Raw genomic sequence first — 17,218 nt, 5'->3', positions numbered from 1 at the left:
TGTTGCTGGTTTGAATCAAAATGAGCAACGACATTCCTTTCTTCGTTCTCGTGGGCTGCTAGTTATCAGAGAAAATGCAGAGTTGTTAACAAAAAGGAAGAAGTAAACGAAATAGCAAGCTGGGAAGGGATGTTTATGTTACTGAAATTCATCTTGAAATCAGTAATTACAATTATTTGTTAATAATTTTTGAATCCAAGCAAGAACAATTAACCAACTCATCATGTTCTCCCCAACCGAAAACAACTAGACACCATAGAAACATACCCACAAACTTAAATAATCTCTTCTTGTATAAAATGAAAGAAGAAACCAAAAATAAAATTATTTACAGCATGTGTCATGAGCAAATACCAAAAGCAATGGTTACCTGTCATTTTGTGCTCCAGAACCATGTGCCTTGAATTTTATCATCTTTTGGTCCCTCAACCCCCTCCACCTTTCAATCTCTTTGTCTTCATGGCAATCTTTTCAAAGGGTAAATCAAGTAAACAAAAATATTTAAGTAAAGAAAAGAAAAACATCAAGCCACTAAAAAAACAGAATTTAAATTTAGGCTGAAAGTGGTTTTTAATTAAAGCACATATTTGGTAAGTCACTTCTTCATGTTCTTCTTATCTTTTCCATTGAAGAAGATTGAACCTAAACCAAATAGATTCCCTGATGGAACATTCAGAACTGGACTGACTCGAACACCATTTCCATAAGGTCCATAGTTCTTCTTCAACGGAGGCTTCTGGTAATTCTTCGTAAACGACGATTGTGATGACTTGAAAAATGCTTGTTTATTTTGCTTATGGTTAGTGTCTTTCGTTAATGGTGCTCGCTTACTTCTTGGTGTTGAACCAGCAGAGTCGCTTCGCGATAAGAGTGGCAAATGACACAAACTTTTTCCATAACCACTAGCACAATTCAAGCTACTACTCCTCTTGAAACTCCAGAAAGATTTTGAACTTTGCTTTTGATCTTCTGCTTCATAATTACTCGAACTCTTCATTTCTTTCAAGCGGTCTTTCTTCAGACTATCATTGCTCGAAACATCATCTTGTAGGACTTGTCTTGAGGGCACAGACGAATCCATTTGTTTAGCAGAAGCAGTCTTTTTCTTGATTTCAGTGGGAAGAATTTTTCCATCAGAGAAAAGCTCGTCTGCTGACGATGAGTCGAAACTCTTTCGGACGGCGCAGAAGTCGAAATCAATGTTACCTAATGAACCTGATCGAAGAGGGAGGCGTTGTTCAAAAGGAACAACATCCGGTACGCAAAGATCATGAGAAAATGAAATTCTTGGACTAACACCAGCAGAACTTTCTGGACAGAGTTCAATTGCCATTTCTTGATTTACCCTTCCAAGAAAACAAGAAAATCATTCAAAAACAATAGCAATAACTGCAACCATATCAAGAATAAATATAACCAAAGGTCTGATAGAAAAAGACAGCCAGCCAAACTTTGAGGTCGTTTCTTGTTAAGAAAGAAAAGAAGCATTCAAATTTGGAACCTAACAAAAGCTACATTTAAAGTTCATCACAAAATTGAAGACTTTGGTATCTAAGAATTAGCAGGTGAGCACTAACAGAGGGTTATCAACAAAAAGAAGTGAAGATAAGGAAATGGAAACTGAAACCAAGAAGAAATAAGCCAAGAAATAAAGGAGCAGCTGATTTTAGATAGAGATGGTGACTGAGTCTATTGTTTGAAGGTGGGATAGTAGAGATAACAAGAAGACGTCTATCTAGAGAGATTTTAGCACCAATAACCAGACCTGATGGTGTTTATTGGAGAAAATAATAGCTTGCTACTAGCATGAAACAGGTACGCATGTTTCCTTTGACGTGGGGGGAGATACTTAGAAAGTTATGGTCACTAATTTGCAATCCCTTATATATATATATATTGATCAGTCTATTGTTAACAAGGAATTATTGCTTGCCGCTTGGTTAGGATGTCTTGGAAGCCCTACATGTATGGTGTCAAGGGCCGAACCACCACCACCACCTCCAAGACAGCTTTGAGCAAAATAACGTAATCTAAAAAAAAAAAAAAAAACGTAACCATGTATTGTTTCCTGACAGATTAATGTAATAGATTTATACAGGCAATTAAAACCCAACGAGTCTGTCTGTCTGACTGTCTGCCTGGCTGTGAGGCCCCAAAGTCAAAATCACCCTGTCACCGCCTGCAAACAAAGGAAGAATAAGTGGCCAATATAGTTCGGGTCCTAGGAGGGGTTGGAAAAGCGTGAAATACAAACAAGAACTAAAGTGATTTAAAGTTTATTTAAAGATTTATGAATCATACAAGGCTGCAGGATTTTTTAGACTGAATACATCTTCTTCCACAAATAATGATCAAATCTAGATTCTTCAGAAGTGGTCCACTTGCTATCAAATTATAATTATGGAATTCCTCTCTCTCTCTCTCTCTCTCTCTCTCAGAGAAAATGATGTGCCTTTTGAGAAAATGAATTGCATCTTTTTTAATAATAATAATAATAATAATAATAAATGGATGCTGTCCTTTGTATATATAGGAAATGGACGGTAACCTTTTATTATTATTATTATTATTATTATTATTATTATTATTAAGGCTGTATTCAAAAAATTGAGAATTGAACTAGGGATTTTCTTTTCTTGCTTTTTAAGAATACCAAGTATAGTGAAATGGATGGTACCTTGGGATTTGTTTTTCTATGTGCATGTGTTTCGTGGCTAAATGACTTTTTAGTATAGTTTTAAAACCCAATTAACCTGGGATTGAAATTAAATTAGATTGAAAAAAACAAGGAAAAAAAAAATCTAATATGACCCAGCTGACCCGGTAAGACCTAATTAAAAACCCGATTGCAACTCGTTGATTTTTATTTTACTAAAATGATATTATTTTAATTTTTTTTAAAAAAAATTTAACCTAGATAATCCAGTTAAAACCTGAAATCTAAGCCTTAGGCTGGACCGGATCTAAAAATTATGCTTTTTAGAGTCCTATAATTGTCTATCCAACTCGAAACTGACTTGAAAAAAATATTTTTGTATTATTAAATTGTCAAGTCAATTATCAACACTTGATTTATAACTTGTTTGACAGTATGGTTGTGATTGTTTTTCAAATAACTTTTCGTGCTAAAATACAAGTTAATAATATTTTTTTTTTTATTTTTAAAAAATTATTTTTGACATCAGCATATCAAAATGATTTGAAAACACTAAAAACATATTAATTTGAATTTAATAAAAAAAATTTAAATTTTTTTAAAAATAATTTAGAACGCAAAAACAAATAGCCCAAGCATGCTATAACAAAATAAAATTACATGATATATATTTATAATAATAAACCCTAAAACTGTTTTAAAAAATCCTAATCATCCAAAAAAAAATATTAATCACTCAGTACGCTCCGCACTGTTCATGAACCACAAATTGAAACATAAGCAAAGAGAGATTTGTGATTTGTAGATCATTAGCTCTTAATTTGGATTGTAGCTGTTTATGTGATATGCCGGAAGATCACAATAAAAAGTAAACAGTAGAAAGTTTAGTTAAATTAATAAAGATAAAAAAAAAGTAAAAAAACCAATTAAATTGAAAATCAAAATAAAAATAATTAAAAAAACTGAAATATAAAAAAAAACTGATAAAATCGATTACAGTTTTTAAAAAACCGACTAGTTCAGTTTTATAAACATGAAACTGAAAAAACCAAGTTGAACCGAATTCAAATTAGAAAAAACCGAACTAAATTAAAAAAAAAAAAAAAAACAAGTTAAATCAGAACCAGTTAATTTAAACCGGTTTTGATTTTAAAAAAATAATTTAATTATTTTTTTTAATAAAAATAAAACCAAACTGAAAATAAACATCAAATACATTAAAATGTAATGAAAAACATATAATTACGAGGGCAGGAACTCTACAATAGCCTATGAGCATATATATACAATATTTACATATTTAAAAACTAAACATTTATGCTCATTAATCTAATAATATTTTTCTTAAATAACAATTACACGGTACAATAAAAACGTGGTGGGGGAAAGAAAGAGAGACAGAGCTCTGATCGTGGTGTCCACCATGGCCAAATAATAACACTTACATGCTCATGAAGGCACATACGAGGGAGGAGAGCACTACTGTGCTTCATCTGTTATGATCTTATGTCCACCATGGCTGACAAAGTGAGTCAGAGCTCAAGCATATGGATTCTTTCTTTCATCTGGGTTTTGTTATTTTTATCATTATTTAGTTGTAGAAACCCTAAATCTCTGGATCCGCCCTAACTGTCTAGACTGGATTTTGACTAAAATTAAGATGCGCAATGTACTTTAATATATATTTTTTTGAACACACCCTTAGTAAACAATTCTGCTGGCTTACATTTGCATCAAAATCATATTAAAATATATATATAAAAAACAGGAATTATTATAAAATGCTTTCACGGATGCTGGTTTGTCAACAAAGTGAAGGGTAAATTATTAGTGAAAAAAACTAAATAAAAATAATAAAATTTAAAGATTTATGTCAAACTTTTTATTTTTTATTTATTAAGATAGATATTTGAGTTAACTTTCATGTACCTCGATTAATCTCACAGACTTTAAAGTTAACGACCATGTAAGCTTCCAGTGACCGCGAGGTTTCTGAGACTCGAATTAGTAATTTTTAGAAAACAAATTTAATTAGAATCTAACTAATTAAACTATACCTCTCAAAATTGAGTTATACCAAACTTTAGTGAACATGTCAATTTACAAACTAGGGAACCAATCAAACCTAAATAAGACGCTATCAAGTCAATTTCAAGGATTTTTCTTTTATTAAGAATGATATTATTATAAATTTATTTATTTTTCTTTCACGGATGCTGGCTTGTCAACAAAGTGAAGGGTAAATTATTAGTGAAAAAACTAAATAAAAATAATAAAATTTAAAGATTTATGTCAAACTTTTTATTTTTTTATTTATTAAGATGAATATTTGAGTTAACTTTCGTGTACCTCGATTAATCTCATAGACTCTGAAGTTAACGACCATGTAAGCTTTCAGTGACCACGAGGTTTTTGAGACTCGAATTAGTAATTTTTAGAAAACAAATTTAGAATCTAACTAATTAAAGTATACCTGTCAAAATTGAGTTATACCAAACTTTAGTGAACATGTCAATTTACAAACTAGGGAACCAATCAAGCCTAAATAAGACGCTATCAAGTCAATTTCAAGGATTTTTCTTTTATTAAGAATGATATTATTATAAATTTATTTATTTTTCTTTCACGGATGCTGGTTTGTCAACAAAGTGAAGGGTAAATTATTAGTGAAAAAACTAAATAAAAATAATAAAATTTAAAGATTTATGTCAAACTTTTTATTTTTTATTTATTAAGATGAATATTTGAGTTAACTTTCGTGTACCTCGATTAATCTCATAAACTCTGAAGTTAACGACCATATAAGCTTCCAATGACCATGAGGTTTTTGAGACTCGAATTAGTAATTTTTAGAAAACAAATTTAGAATCTGACTAATTAAACTATACCTCTCAAAATTGAGTTATGCCAAACTTTAGTGAACATGTCAATTTACAAAACTAGGGAACCAATCAAACCTGAATAAGACGATATCAAAGTCAATTTCAAGGATTTTTTCTTTATTAAGAATGATATTATTATAAATTTATTTATTTTTCTTTCACGGATGCTGGTTTGTCAACAAAGTGAAGGGTAAATTATTAGTGAAAAAAATAAATAAAAATAATAAAATTTAAAGATTTATGTTAAACTTTTTATTATTATTATTAAGATGGATATTTGAGTTAACTTTCGTGTACCTCGATTAATCTCATAGACTCTAAAGTTAACGACCATATAAGCTTCCAGTAGTCATGAGATTTCTGAAACTCGAACTAGTAATCTTTAAAAAAATAAATTTAGAATCTGACTAATTAAAATATACCTCTCAAAATTGATTTATGCCTAACTTTAGTGAACATGTCAATTTACAAACTAGTGAACCAATTAAACTTGAATAAAATACTATCAAGTCAATTTCAAGGAATTTTTTATTTATTAAGAATGATATTATTATAATTTTTTTAAAAATTGAAATAATATATTTGTTCTGGGATAAAACTGATTGGGCAACTATATATACTTGATAGCTGATGTTCCAATAATAAATGGTCCAATAATGGACCATTGAATACTTTTCAACCTCTTTCCATCATCTGTACTTAACTTTTTTTTTAATTTTCCTTTTCCCTTTCCGTCCATGGCCACTTGCATGTGACATAACATTTAGAAAACACTCTACTCAGGGCATTGAAAAGTAAAAATTAATTAAAAAAAATAGTTTTTTTTCTTTAGCTTCGCAGCTTCAACGGAAGAGTCAAAATGAAAAATAAAAAATTAAGAACCAAAGCATAGATTATTTTTTAAAAAAACTCCTTTCATATCCACAACTTTTCTCTGATAAAATATTAACATTAAAACGCAAATGGGATATTTAAATGATTTTTTTTATTGGATCATACATTAAAAAAAATCATATTTATACTACTTAAAAAACCATATGAATAATATCAATCTCCTAAACAGTTCTTACATCACAAATTCTGGCCACTAACTAAAACAAACGTGGTCTGTTGTCCTGGTACCCACGATAAATCACGACACTGGCCATGCGGCAAGCACCTTGTAGTTTTGTCACTGTCCCTTCTGGTTTTTCTGTCTGGAGTTTTGGACAGACAACCATGAAGCTCAAGAAAAGGTAGCTAAACCAAATCTTACACGCTCTGATGCTATCTGAGCTAGCCCTGATTGTCGAGCTACACCGATGAGTTGAGCTGTAGATTTTGGGATCTATATGAGAAGTCGGCCTGGCTGTGGACCTGCGGTGTACCGTTTCTTAGCTGCTTTAGAGGTTGAATTATTATCGGCTACACTTTCTTGGGTTTTAGCTAGATCTTAATTATTGTTTTCTTCTCTTATGAACATCTGATCTTATCTCTTATCTCTGATTTTTGAAATTATATTACAGGAATATGCTTCTAAAAATTAACCCAGTTCTTCCATAAGATCAACATGATTCTTCACATTCATAAATTCTAGTATTGTTACTATCAAGAATATGTTTAGTAAGAAATCAAATGGATGAAAAATTACAAGAAATAAACCTTCATATTCTTTTCATCCATGTATGGTAGAACTTCTGCAAAAAGGAGAAGTTTCAAGGAGGTTCATATTATCCAAACGCTTTTAATATCTATCCTTCAAGTGTTTAACCTCGTATAAGATAAAATATAATCACGATTCCATCCCTCTGCGAGGAAGGTGCAAAGTGAAGAACAGAGGAGGGGGAGAACTGGTAAGCAGGAACACCACAGACAGTGCCTTACAAGCAAGCCATGATGGGTATATATCCAAAGTCCAAACCGATAGCATAAAGTTTCTGCCCTGCAAAAAGTGTTCTTGAAAAGAAAAGGGAAGGGCCAAGGAATCATTTACTTTGATATGGATAAGCATGCATTATATTCTCAAGTACTGCTGCATGTTCGAAAGTCTGTTCTCTAGCTTTATATGGTTTCTAAACTTACCAGAAAAGATTAATTTTCCAAGTGTTTTGGTTGCCTAAACCCAACCTTCTATATCTTTTGCTCATCGGGGCCTTGAAAAAACAACTTTGAAAATACGCAAGGTTTTCTCGACATTATCAGCACCCATTAAAGGGTGAATCTTTTTCTTCTTTTGCTGGCCGACATCCCATGTCTCCATCCCTTCACAATCATGCTGTGTAGTGTTATTGGGTGCTATCTAGGCTTCTAGCAAATTGCATGAGCCTTGCATATGCCTTTTGCTTTATTTCTAAGAACGTTTTAATTTAGTTTTTTGGTGGGGTGTGTGGAAATGTCAAGTTCACATAAATCCATGAATGTTTTGATTAATGATAGGGGAGATTGCAAAGAAGTTTCTCTACCTCTTTGTCCTCCTTCCCCAATCTCCACCTTCATCATTTGTGTATACATCTAATTTCCTTAACCACATTAAATCAGGAACTCAAAATAAATATAAAAGAAAATTCATGATTCAAGAGCACAGAATCTGATGTTCTTAACAAACCACTATCTATTCTTCTCTTTTCTTTTTTCTTCTTTCCCATCTTTCAAGGTCCTAGAAAAGACCACCACCTTATCAGTCCAAAACATTAGGGCTGGAACGTGCCTTCAACTCAGGGCTCCAAATCGATTGCACCAAGAGCTGCTTCCTATATCTTCTTCCACTCATATTAAAAGTCCTCCCTCGCCTATCGATCTCTCATAACATGCCCTCCATACCCACCACTACCACCTATCCTATACAACCAGTCAGCCGTCACACAAGTCCCCTACCTCATCTGGTGGTGGTAGGATCCTCCCCGGCATATATACCAAGGATCTGAAGACATCTCTTCAAGTTAATGGCATATAGGACTAATGATTCCATCCACAACCATATTCCCATTTGGTGGCTTCAACCTAAATTTGCAATGATTTTGTCAAAAATTTGATCAATTTTAGAACAAGGCACTCATCTTCTTTGCTAGACCTTGAAAATCGAATCTAGCCAGGGCAAGAAAGGGCACCCCCAATAACTCAGTCATGTCATAAAATAATGGCTTCAATCATTTCTTCTGAGCATTGCTGGAGATTGAAAAGAAAAGAAGAAGTTAGCCCTTATAGCTAGGTTTTTTTTAGTTCAATAGCAAAATTGGAATATTAATATTATAAGGGTTTTCAGTTCTATAAATTAAATATAATAATAGACCAGCATAAATAATGTGGTATTTTTTTTGTTGATTTATTTTAGCGAGCTAATTAGAAATATAAAGTGTTATGAATATATAATGTAGTTGATATTTTCTATTAAGGAGTATCTTGTAATTCAATGATAATCTCTCCACTAAGCAAAGACACTTGAATTCAAGTCTCGCATTTAACTATTAGTTTGTGCAAAGATCCAATCTAGGATCTGATTTAGAAGAAAAAAAATTAAAGCTTAGATAATTATTAGTTTGTTGGATCAATTCACTAGTTATTTATTAATAGCTTGTTGGATCTGATTTACCATGACAATTGTATAGTGCTTTAATTCAATTTTCAGATTGTTGAGATCATGGAAACGGTAAAACTTCACTCTTTGCGATTAGTCGTGGTTTTGTGCTGCAGTAAAAGTTATTTTTTAAAAATAATTTTTATTTTTTATTTTTAATACTAATACATCAAAATAATTTAAAAATATAAAAAATATATAAAAATTTCAATAATTTATTTTAAATATAAAATTATAATACATTATCAATTAAATTTGCTAGGGACATATAAGAAAGATGTCGTGATTGCTATTCTAGCTTCCAAACCAACGATTACAAGCAAGAACCTCCCTCCATCTTCGAATTTTACTTTTTCCTTGGATTCCCATTTTCCACAATTCCATCATTAATTTCATTGTGAAGACGATTTATTGATCCTATGAAAAAAAGGCGAAACTTCAGCACAGCATAATGACCAATAGAGGCCAAACAAGTTAAGTAGCCCAGCAATTTAAAAAAAAAAAAATTAAGCAAGAGAAGAAAAGAAAACAGGCAAAAGAAAGAGATACTGGTCAAAGAAAAACAAAAGGCAGGAATGCAAAAACCTGCAAGCCTTGGAAGATTGGAGCACTGAATATGCACAAACCTCACAAGAAGTGACCTCACAACACCATAGTTCTTGAAAGAAGTTCCTTGACGAGCAAAATCATCCATCGTTAGAATGAATTTGCGCATTCATGCCAGCTTCTGTATTAACTCCAAGGAGGTTGGAGGAATGCGCCAGCATTTGTTATGTGGCCCCTCCCACGGACACAGAATATTGGCTAAATACTTATCTGGAACACCTTACTCCTAGGACATGATGTTATGGGTCATATTTTGCATCTATCAACACTCTGCATGTTTCGAAGGTCTGCTGGGTCCATTTATAGAGCGCATTGCTGCTGCTTATCAGAAACTTTAGCACCACTTTTCTCTGATAAATGACCCGTTATTCTAATTGTCCTATGTTGTTCTGATGGAACATAATTTTCACCCGGAGATGGTAAAAAAAAGGGTGATTTCTGTTCTAAGGAATGTGCAAAAAAAATGAGATACCATATCCAAATCATGAACAGTGAATGTGTACCTATTATACATCCAAATCATCATCTGAGTCCTCGTCAGAATCTGGCATCTCATCATCTGAATCAAGAAAATATATGATATCTCCTTCACCATAGTCTTCAGCTTTTTGTGAAGTCCAGCTTGAACCAAGGGTCACCTCAGTTTTGCCCTCAGCAAGAGATCTTCCACTGTCGTGGATTTGAATAGGTTTACCATTTCCTAAAGCAAGCACAAGCAAAGATCTTGTAATTTCTAAGATTAAATAAAATCTCATGCTCATTGATAAAAGTAAAGGAATTAAATCTATTAATCTATCTATATTTCCACACCTTGGAGGTCAAAAGATAGTACAACCCTAGCCCTGCCAATGCATTCTTTCTCTGATAGATCTAGATTAAACTGAACCTGTTGAAAGAAGCACCAGTTACACAAAAATAAGTGAAGTTGCACAAAGTACATCTGCTATCTTGGGTGCATGCATAACAGTGTATTTTACTTGAGAAGCATGTACTGGTGTGTGGACATGTGTATGAGAGAGAGAGCACTCCGCACTGACTGACCTTTGGCAGAAGGCCTTGATTAATTTGATTGAATAGTTCATCTTCAGATGAAACAGATGTAAAATTGATGTCTGACTGATCGATATGAAATCCTTCGCTCTAAAAAAAGAATATTTGTTATGACAGTTTGAAGCTTCATGATCAGGGGCAACAACTCCCACTAGACCCCAAGAAAAACACGAACACGCCCATTTCGGCGCTTGAATCGGACTTGAAGCTTTCCTTTCCCAAAGTTCTGTTCTAACAAAGAGAGGTTTTCCAAATCCCTTCCCTGTCCATTAGCACTTTGATGCAGTGGTTCTACACACCACATAGGACAGATATTCAAGAACAGATGTAACCTTGACTTCATGAAGGTCTGAATGTAACAGCCAAAAGATGCTAGAAATCTGTTCTGTGACCATGAAACAACAGTGAATTAGAATTCTGACACGTTACACTGTTATTAGAATTTTATATAAAATAACATACTCTCACAAGCTCAATATCTCATAAATATGTTCCGTATTGATTGGGTTTTTAAAGAACAGTAACAATGAACCTTGGTGCCATTCCAAAAGAATAGCCAACATCATATCCATGTCCTTCGATCCATCCTACAGCATTAGAACATGACTCAAGAAATAAGGACAATGATTTGGATATCAATCAACAAATTCTCCAGGCTTCCATAGGCACTGACATGTGAGCAGGCAGCATCACATGGTCATACAGGGTCCATGGCAGCTCTCCATCCATGTGAGCATGCCAGCTCAAGCTAAAATGAGACAAAAAAGCACCAAGTATTTTTTGGCATTTTTTGACCTAAGAAAGATATTTCAATTTTTTTTCCAGCAGAGTTAGGAAAATACAAAAAGTGCAATCAAATCCATCCATTTCAGCACATAACCTCCTATTCCTCTAAAGTAGGACACTGAACATAAAATCCCTAATAATGCCCTCCCTCTGGCTAAGCCTATCCTCGTCGGAAAATATTGGCAGTTCACAGGAAGTTTCCACATCTCACATGCAAAATAGAGTGATACTTTGAGCAGAGACATCAGATATTGTAATCCAGAATACTTCTTATTGGTTCATGTCAGTATTTGACAAGAAGTGTCCACTCAGAAAAGCAACCTGTTCTAAAGTAGGACACTAGACATAAAATCCCTAATAATGCCTTCCCTCTGGCTAAGCCTATCCTCGTCGGAAAACATTGGCAGTTCACAGGAAGTTTCCACATCTCACATGCAAAATAGAGTGATACTTTGAGCAGAGACATCAGATATTGTAATCCAGAATACTTCTTATTGGTTCATGTCAGTATTTGACAAGTGTCCACTCAGAAAAGCAACCTGTTGTTCACATCAACACACTATAAAAAGTGGAACTTAGCTACAGACCTAAAGCATCAATTTACTAGAATATCATTACAGCACACTGGCAAGATCACTTGAACTTCATTTAAACTTAACAATGACAGCCTGAGCCCTAATCTTACATATTAACAACCAGTACAGTTATTAGAGATTCAAACTTGCAGGTTGCAGAATTACCGAATCAATGGCAACAGAAAAACAATCTTTTCCTTGTCCAAACAATCCTGCAAGCATAAATACAAAAAACTACAAAAAATTACCCCACACAGAACACAACCAGTTCATCAAAGAAAATGCTTATCGGAATGCAATTTTTTGATATTTACATTACTATCCTTCACAGACAAAACCAAGCAGCAACAAAAAAATCATATAGAAATTACCTTTCCCCAGTTCAAGAATCAAAGAGTACAACTTGTCCAAATCCTTCACATTCCTACAAACACAACTCAAACTCAAAGAAGCTTCATAGGAAACATCCGTGAAATTTCCCGACATCATAAGCTGATCCTTCCAACCAAGCGGATCCGAATAGCAATCCAAAATCTGAATGCTACAACAACAATAATTCAGCCCCCATGTCCCCACCCATAAATCACTTCAAAAATCCTACAATCACACATAACAACACATTTTTACCAAAACATAAAAGGAAAAGAAAAAAACTTAATTTTCTTTCCATTTGCTTTACTTTCTCAGCAACCAAACAAAGTGTGTACAAAAATTACCATTTATGAGATGATTTTACATCAATTCCTCATCTCTTCAGTAAATCTACGTAAAAGAACGGGCTCCGTGAAAATGCAACAATCACAATACAACTGCAACATCAACCAATCAACCAATTTATTAACTTAATCTCAATTAAATTAATAATAACAATGAAATCGAACAAAAACGGCGTGGTTTTGAATAGGAACCGGGACTGGGATTTGGAGGCTAAATGAAAGAGGAGAGCTGAGAGAGAACGTGGAAACCAAAAGGCGAAGCTGTGGTGTCTCTGATTGTGAGAGCTAGTGCTTGCTCTCCTTCTAATGATCCATCTCGGAGAGTTCCACACATGGAAGTGAAACCCTAATTTTGAGGGTTTCGGAAAGATTTGGGGGTTTTGTGATTAGGTTCCTGGATTTTTCTGATATTATTAAACGGCCCTGAATTCTGGATTTTCGAATATTCTTTTTTATTTTTATACTTTGTTAAAATTACTAATTCACAGCCATAGATAGCAATTGATACTGTGTTTATTTTTAAAGAGATTTTTATTTAGATATATATTAAAATAATATTTATTTATTAAAAATTATTTTTAATATCAACAAATTAAATAATCTAAAAAAATAAAAAAATATTTTTTTTTTCATTTGAGAGGTCTCTTTATTTGCATAAAAACAGTTTTAGGAAAAAAAATCACTTAAAATGAATTGTCTTGCAAGATTTGATTTTGTTATGAATTTTAAGTTCAATTATTTTTTATATGAGGTATAGCCTCGCATATTATAAGAATTTAGTCCTTTAAATTACTTTCCATAATTCAAGTTCCAACGTAGGCTGTAAAAAAAAATAATTGTGAAAGCATCAAGGTGTGGATGATCTTGAAATCGTGCATGTGAATAATTAGTTTATGCACGCGATCTGAACATCATAATTATTTTTCAAGGATATAATTAGCATGGATTAATTGTTTAATGTGTACTTATAATTATTTCTTATATATATATTATTGTATTTTTCCTTGGTTTTCCCCTCTAGAGAAAGGCACAGGGGTAATTTTGATTTATTTTCACTGCATCAAACGTGTGAATTTGTAGTGTCGGTCACTCATTTTACTGAGCTGACTTTTGTGCAGTCAAACTAGATCTGTACAGTCATGTTTGTATTTAAAAAATATTACGAGAGAAAAAACAATTCGTGTTGAAAATAAATTATGATCAGCAGATCAAAAGGAAAGATTGTGGCTCTAACCAACCCCACGAAGCAGGAACTCACAATCATTGGATTGGACAAAGACTTAAGGTTAGGCCGAGTGACGAACATATAATATTGTTGTTCCCACATAGTTGGAAATAAATATACTGGTCGATTGGAGTAGAGGAAAATAATAATTCGTTTTATTTCGCTAACAAACTTAGTATTTTCAAATAGTAAATTCACCAGAGAGTTTTCCTTTTCTTTTATATAATTTTTAAACTAATGCAACTAATTATCTAATAAGTAACCTAATAATAAAAATTTCAAGCCAAGAATTTTATTTTTATGTGGTTTCAGGTTCGAGTTTTGTTGTGATTAATAATATAATGGTCATTGAGAGTTTATATGATTATTAATTTTAGAATTTATAAAATTAATTAAAATATGTGTATTTATCTGGATATTTATATTAATAAATAATGATGATGATAATAATAATAATAATAATAATAATAATAATAATAATAATAATAATAATAATGCAGCTGCCTACCGCTTCCACATTGAAATGAGAATGGGAAGACAGCCAACAATAACTGAAAGGGATATTTTTAGTAGTAACGTCACAAGGTGGAATAATTTATAAAAGAGTACGTTTTTTATTGTATCACGAGAAACACATTGATTGTTATAATAAAATCATTATTTTATTTATCTACCTTTGAGGTAAGAAAAAACCTGTAACTGTTAATTAACTGGAGTATGTTTGTCTCTTTGCTTATTAGAATACACTAAAAGAACTCATTTACCCATGGATTTTTATAGGCATAAGGGTTTTTTTATATTTTTATATTAAATAATTAATTTTTTATTTTAAAAAGTTGTTGGATATGTTTATCACACGTTAATAAATGGATAGTGTCTACATTATTTGGACGACTAATGTTCAAACTACCTTTTTGTTATGTCTTTAGAAGAGTCATCATGTTTTTTTTTTTTCTCCTAATATGGTATGTGACTATAAATAATAAGTAATTTGTTGTTGATAGTTGTTTTTTTCCATTCTTTTTTCTTTTAAGCCTAAAAAAGTACATGATTGTCCTTTTATTTTTTTGATTTCTCAATTTCAGTATTTATTCTTTTGATTTCATATTTTTATTCTCAATCCTTTTATAAAAAGTTTTTTTTTTTAATTTATTCATTCGATTACACTTTGTCGTGTATTCTTTTTATTATGGTCTTTATTCTTTTGATTTTTAATTTTTTTTCCTCGGTATTTTTGTTAAAGTTTTATTAATTTTCAATTTCTTTATTCAATTAAGGCTTTATGTTGTTCCATTTTTTTCCAACTTGACCCTTATTCTTTTGATTTTTTTTTTATTATTATTAAATTTATTTTTCTTTTCAATTTAACTCTTTAATTGAACATTTTTTGTTGCCCTCTAATTTATTTCTTATTTTATTTTCACTCTCATTCTATTAATTATAAAAACTTCTAGATCCTTTTACATAGTTGGCTTGTTTACTTGGTTTTATAATTTAGCGTTTTGATTTGTTGGAGATGAGGCTTTATGATTTTTTTTTTATTTGTAGTGCTTTTAATCTAATAAGTCATGTCAAGGTTTTGAAAAGTTAATGCGATTCAACATCTTTTTACATCCTCATTTTCTCTTACAATTTCTATCGTTCTACATTATTTTTTTAAAATAATCTTCAATTTTTTTTCTATCGGTTTATCCTGATATTATGACGCAGGTCATGAGTTTTATATGATTTTTTTGAATAAATATTTTTTATATTTTTTGTTTGTGTTTAATTTTTAAACTTATTATTTTGACTTATCTATATATTTTTTGGTTTTGTATAGATCAATCTTATTTTTTTAAAATAAAAATATTTATTTTTTAAAAAATATTTCTAATATGTTTGTGTTTTTTTTATATATAAATAATTCCACCAAAAGGCCTTGCGGAGTAGTTTTTTTTTTAATTCAATCAGGTTCATGTTTTTTTAATTTATATTATTTTTTTATTGATTTTAATAAATAAATTTAATAAACAAAACAACGTAAATGTCTCATTTTATGAAATTAAATATCTTTATCTACGTTCATCTTTTATTTTTTTTAGTTTCTCTTTTAGTGTTTTTCATAATGTTTTTTTATTTTATTTACATAGATGATTATCAATTTATTTATTTAAATATTTGCATAATATTTTTTTTATTTATACCGTGAACAAACACATCAAAATAGCTTATATATTTTTGTTTTTTTATAAAAACAATTACGCTGCAAAATTGTGCACTGGGGCACGGGTAAAGTAGCTAATAAATCAATAACAATCTGATAATAATTGCCCAACAAAAGTGTTATCTCCTCGATTTTTTGCACATAATTTTATTATTATATTGCTGATTGGTGTCTCGGATGCTCCCTGCTTCCACCATGGCTAATAATAAAATGGTGTAAAGGACAGACTTTTAGAAGAAAAAGGAAGGAAAGAGGCATTTTTATAACTTTGTGGATTCTTTCTATTCGTTTGGTGGAGTGAACAACACGGAAAGTGGATGGCACGACGTGTTTGGAATCCATCCACCCGAGTTTCACGTGCGCATTGACAAAAACTTTTCTCAAGCGGTATAATTCAAATGGACTAAATTCATTCAAGTCCTCATCTATTGCACAATGTTTCACTTTAGGACACCTTATAATCATACACTAAATGTTTAGGTCTCTCCCTCTTGTAGTTATTACACTTGGACCGATCTGATAGTCAAGGTGGTAACTCACTAATATAGAGCCAACTCTAGATTGAATTTAATTTTAAATTGGTTTGGAGATGGATTTGACAAAACACATGCAAGACTTGACTAAATAAACTTAAAAATTTTGTTAGTCTAAGAAGATGTCATTTGATTTTTTTTATTAAAAATATTCAAAACAATATTGTTTTATTTTTAAAATCAAAATAAAGTTGTTTTAGAATTAATTCGAGTTGACTCAACAAACTAACAATTTGGTATTTGAATTGAGTCTGATAACTATGCTTTTTTTTTTTGGCTTTTGTGAGTAGCAAATGACAAATGCAAAATTCTTAGTTCAAACAAATGCAAAATTTAATTTGAAGCAAAAAAAATAGAAAATATTTTTTTTAAAACGCAAATACAAACAAATTTTAAGAAAAATCAACAATTTTTTCCCTTTGAATACTCA

The 17,218-nt window shown here is 31.4% G+C and overlaps 1 protein-coding gene and 1 pseudogene across 1 annotated transcript; both read right to left on the bottom strand.

Annotated features, from left to right (window-relative positions):
• Nucleotides 1-275: 275 nt before the first annotated feature.
• Nucleotides 276-1,981, bottom strand: LOC118029729 (uncharacterized). Its single transcript, XM_035033645.2, has 2 exons — nt 1,964-1,981; nt 276-1,346 (listed from the first exon to the last, which is right to left on the bottom strand). Coding segments are annotated over exons 1-2 (753 nt in total). The 5' UTR covers nt 1,966-1,981; the 3' UTR covers nt 276-595.
• A 7,307-nt stretch (nt 1,982-9,288) lies between these two features.
• Nucleotides 9,289-13,275, bottom strand: LOC118029773 (elongator complex protein 5-like; annotated as a pseudogene).
• Between the last annotated feature and the right edge of the window lie 3,943 nt (nt 13,276-17,218).

The sequence above is a fragment of the Populus alba genome, chromosome 17 (assembly GCF_005239225.2).
Source record: "Populus alba chromosome 17, ASM523922v2, whole genome shotgun sequence".
Lineage (NCBI taxonomy): Eukaryota > Viridiplantae > Streptophyta > Magnoliopsida > Malpighiales > Salicaceae > Populus > Populus alba.
Note: the sequence above shows the minus strand (reverse complement) of the source record. Positions and strands in the feature narration are given on the sequence as shown.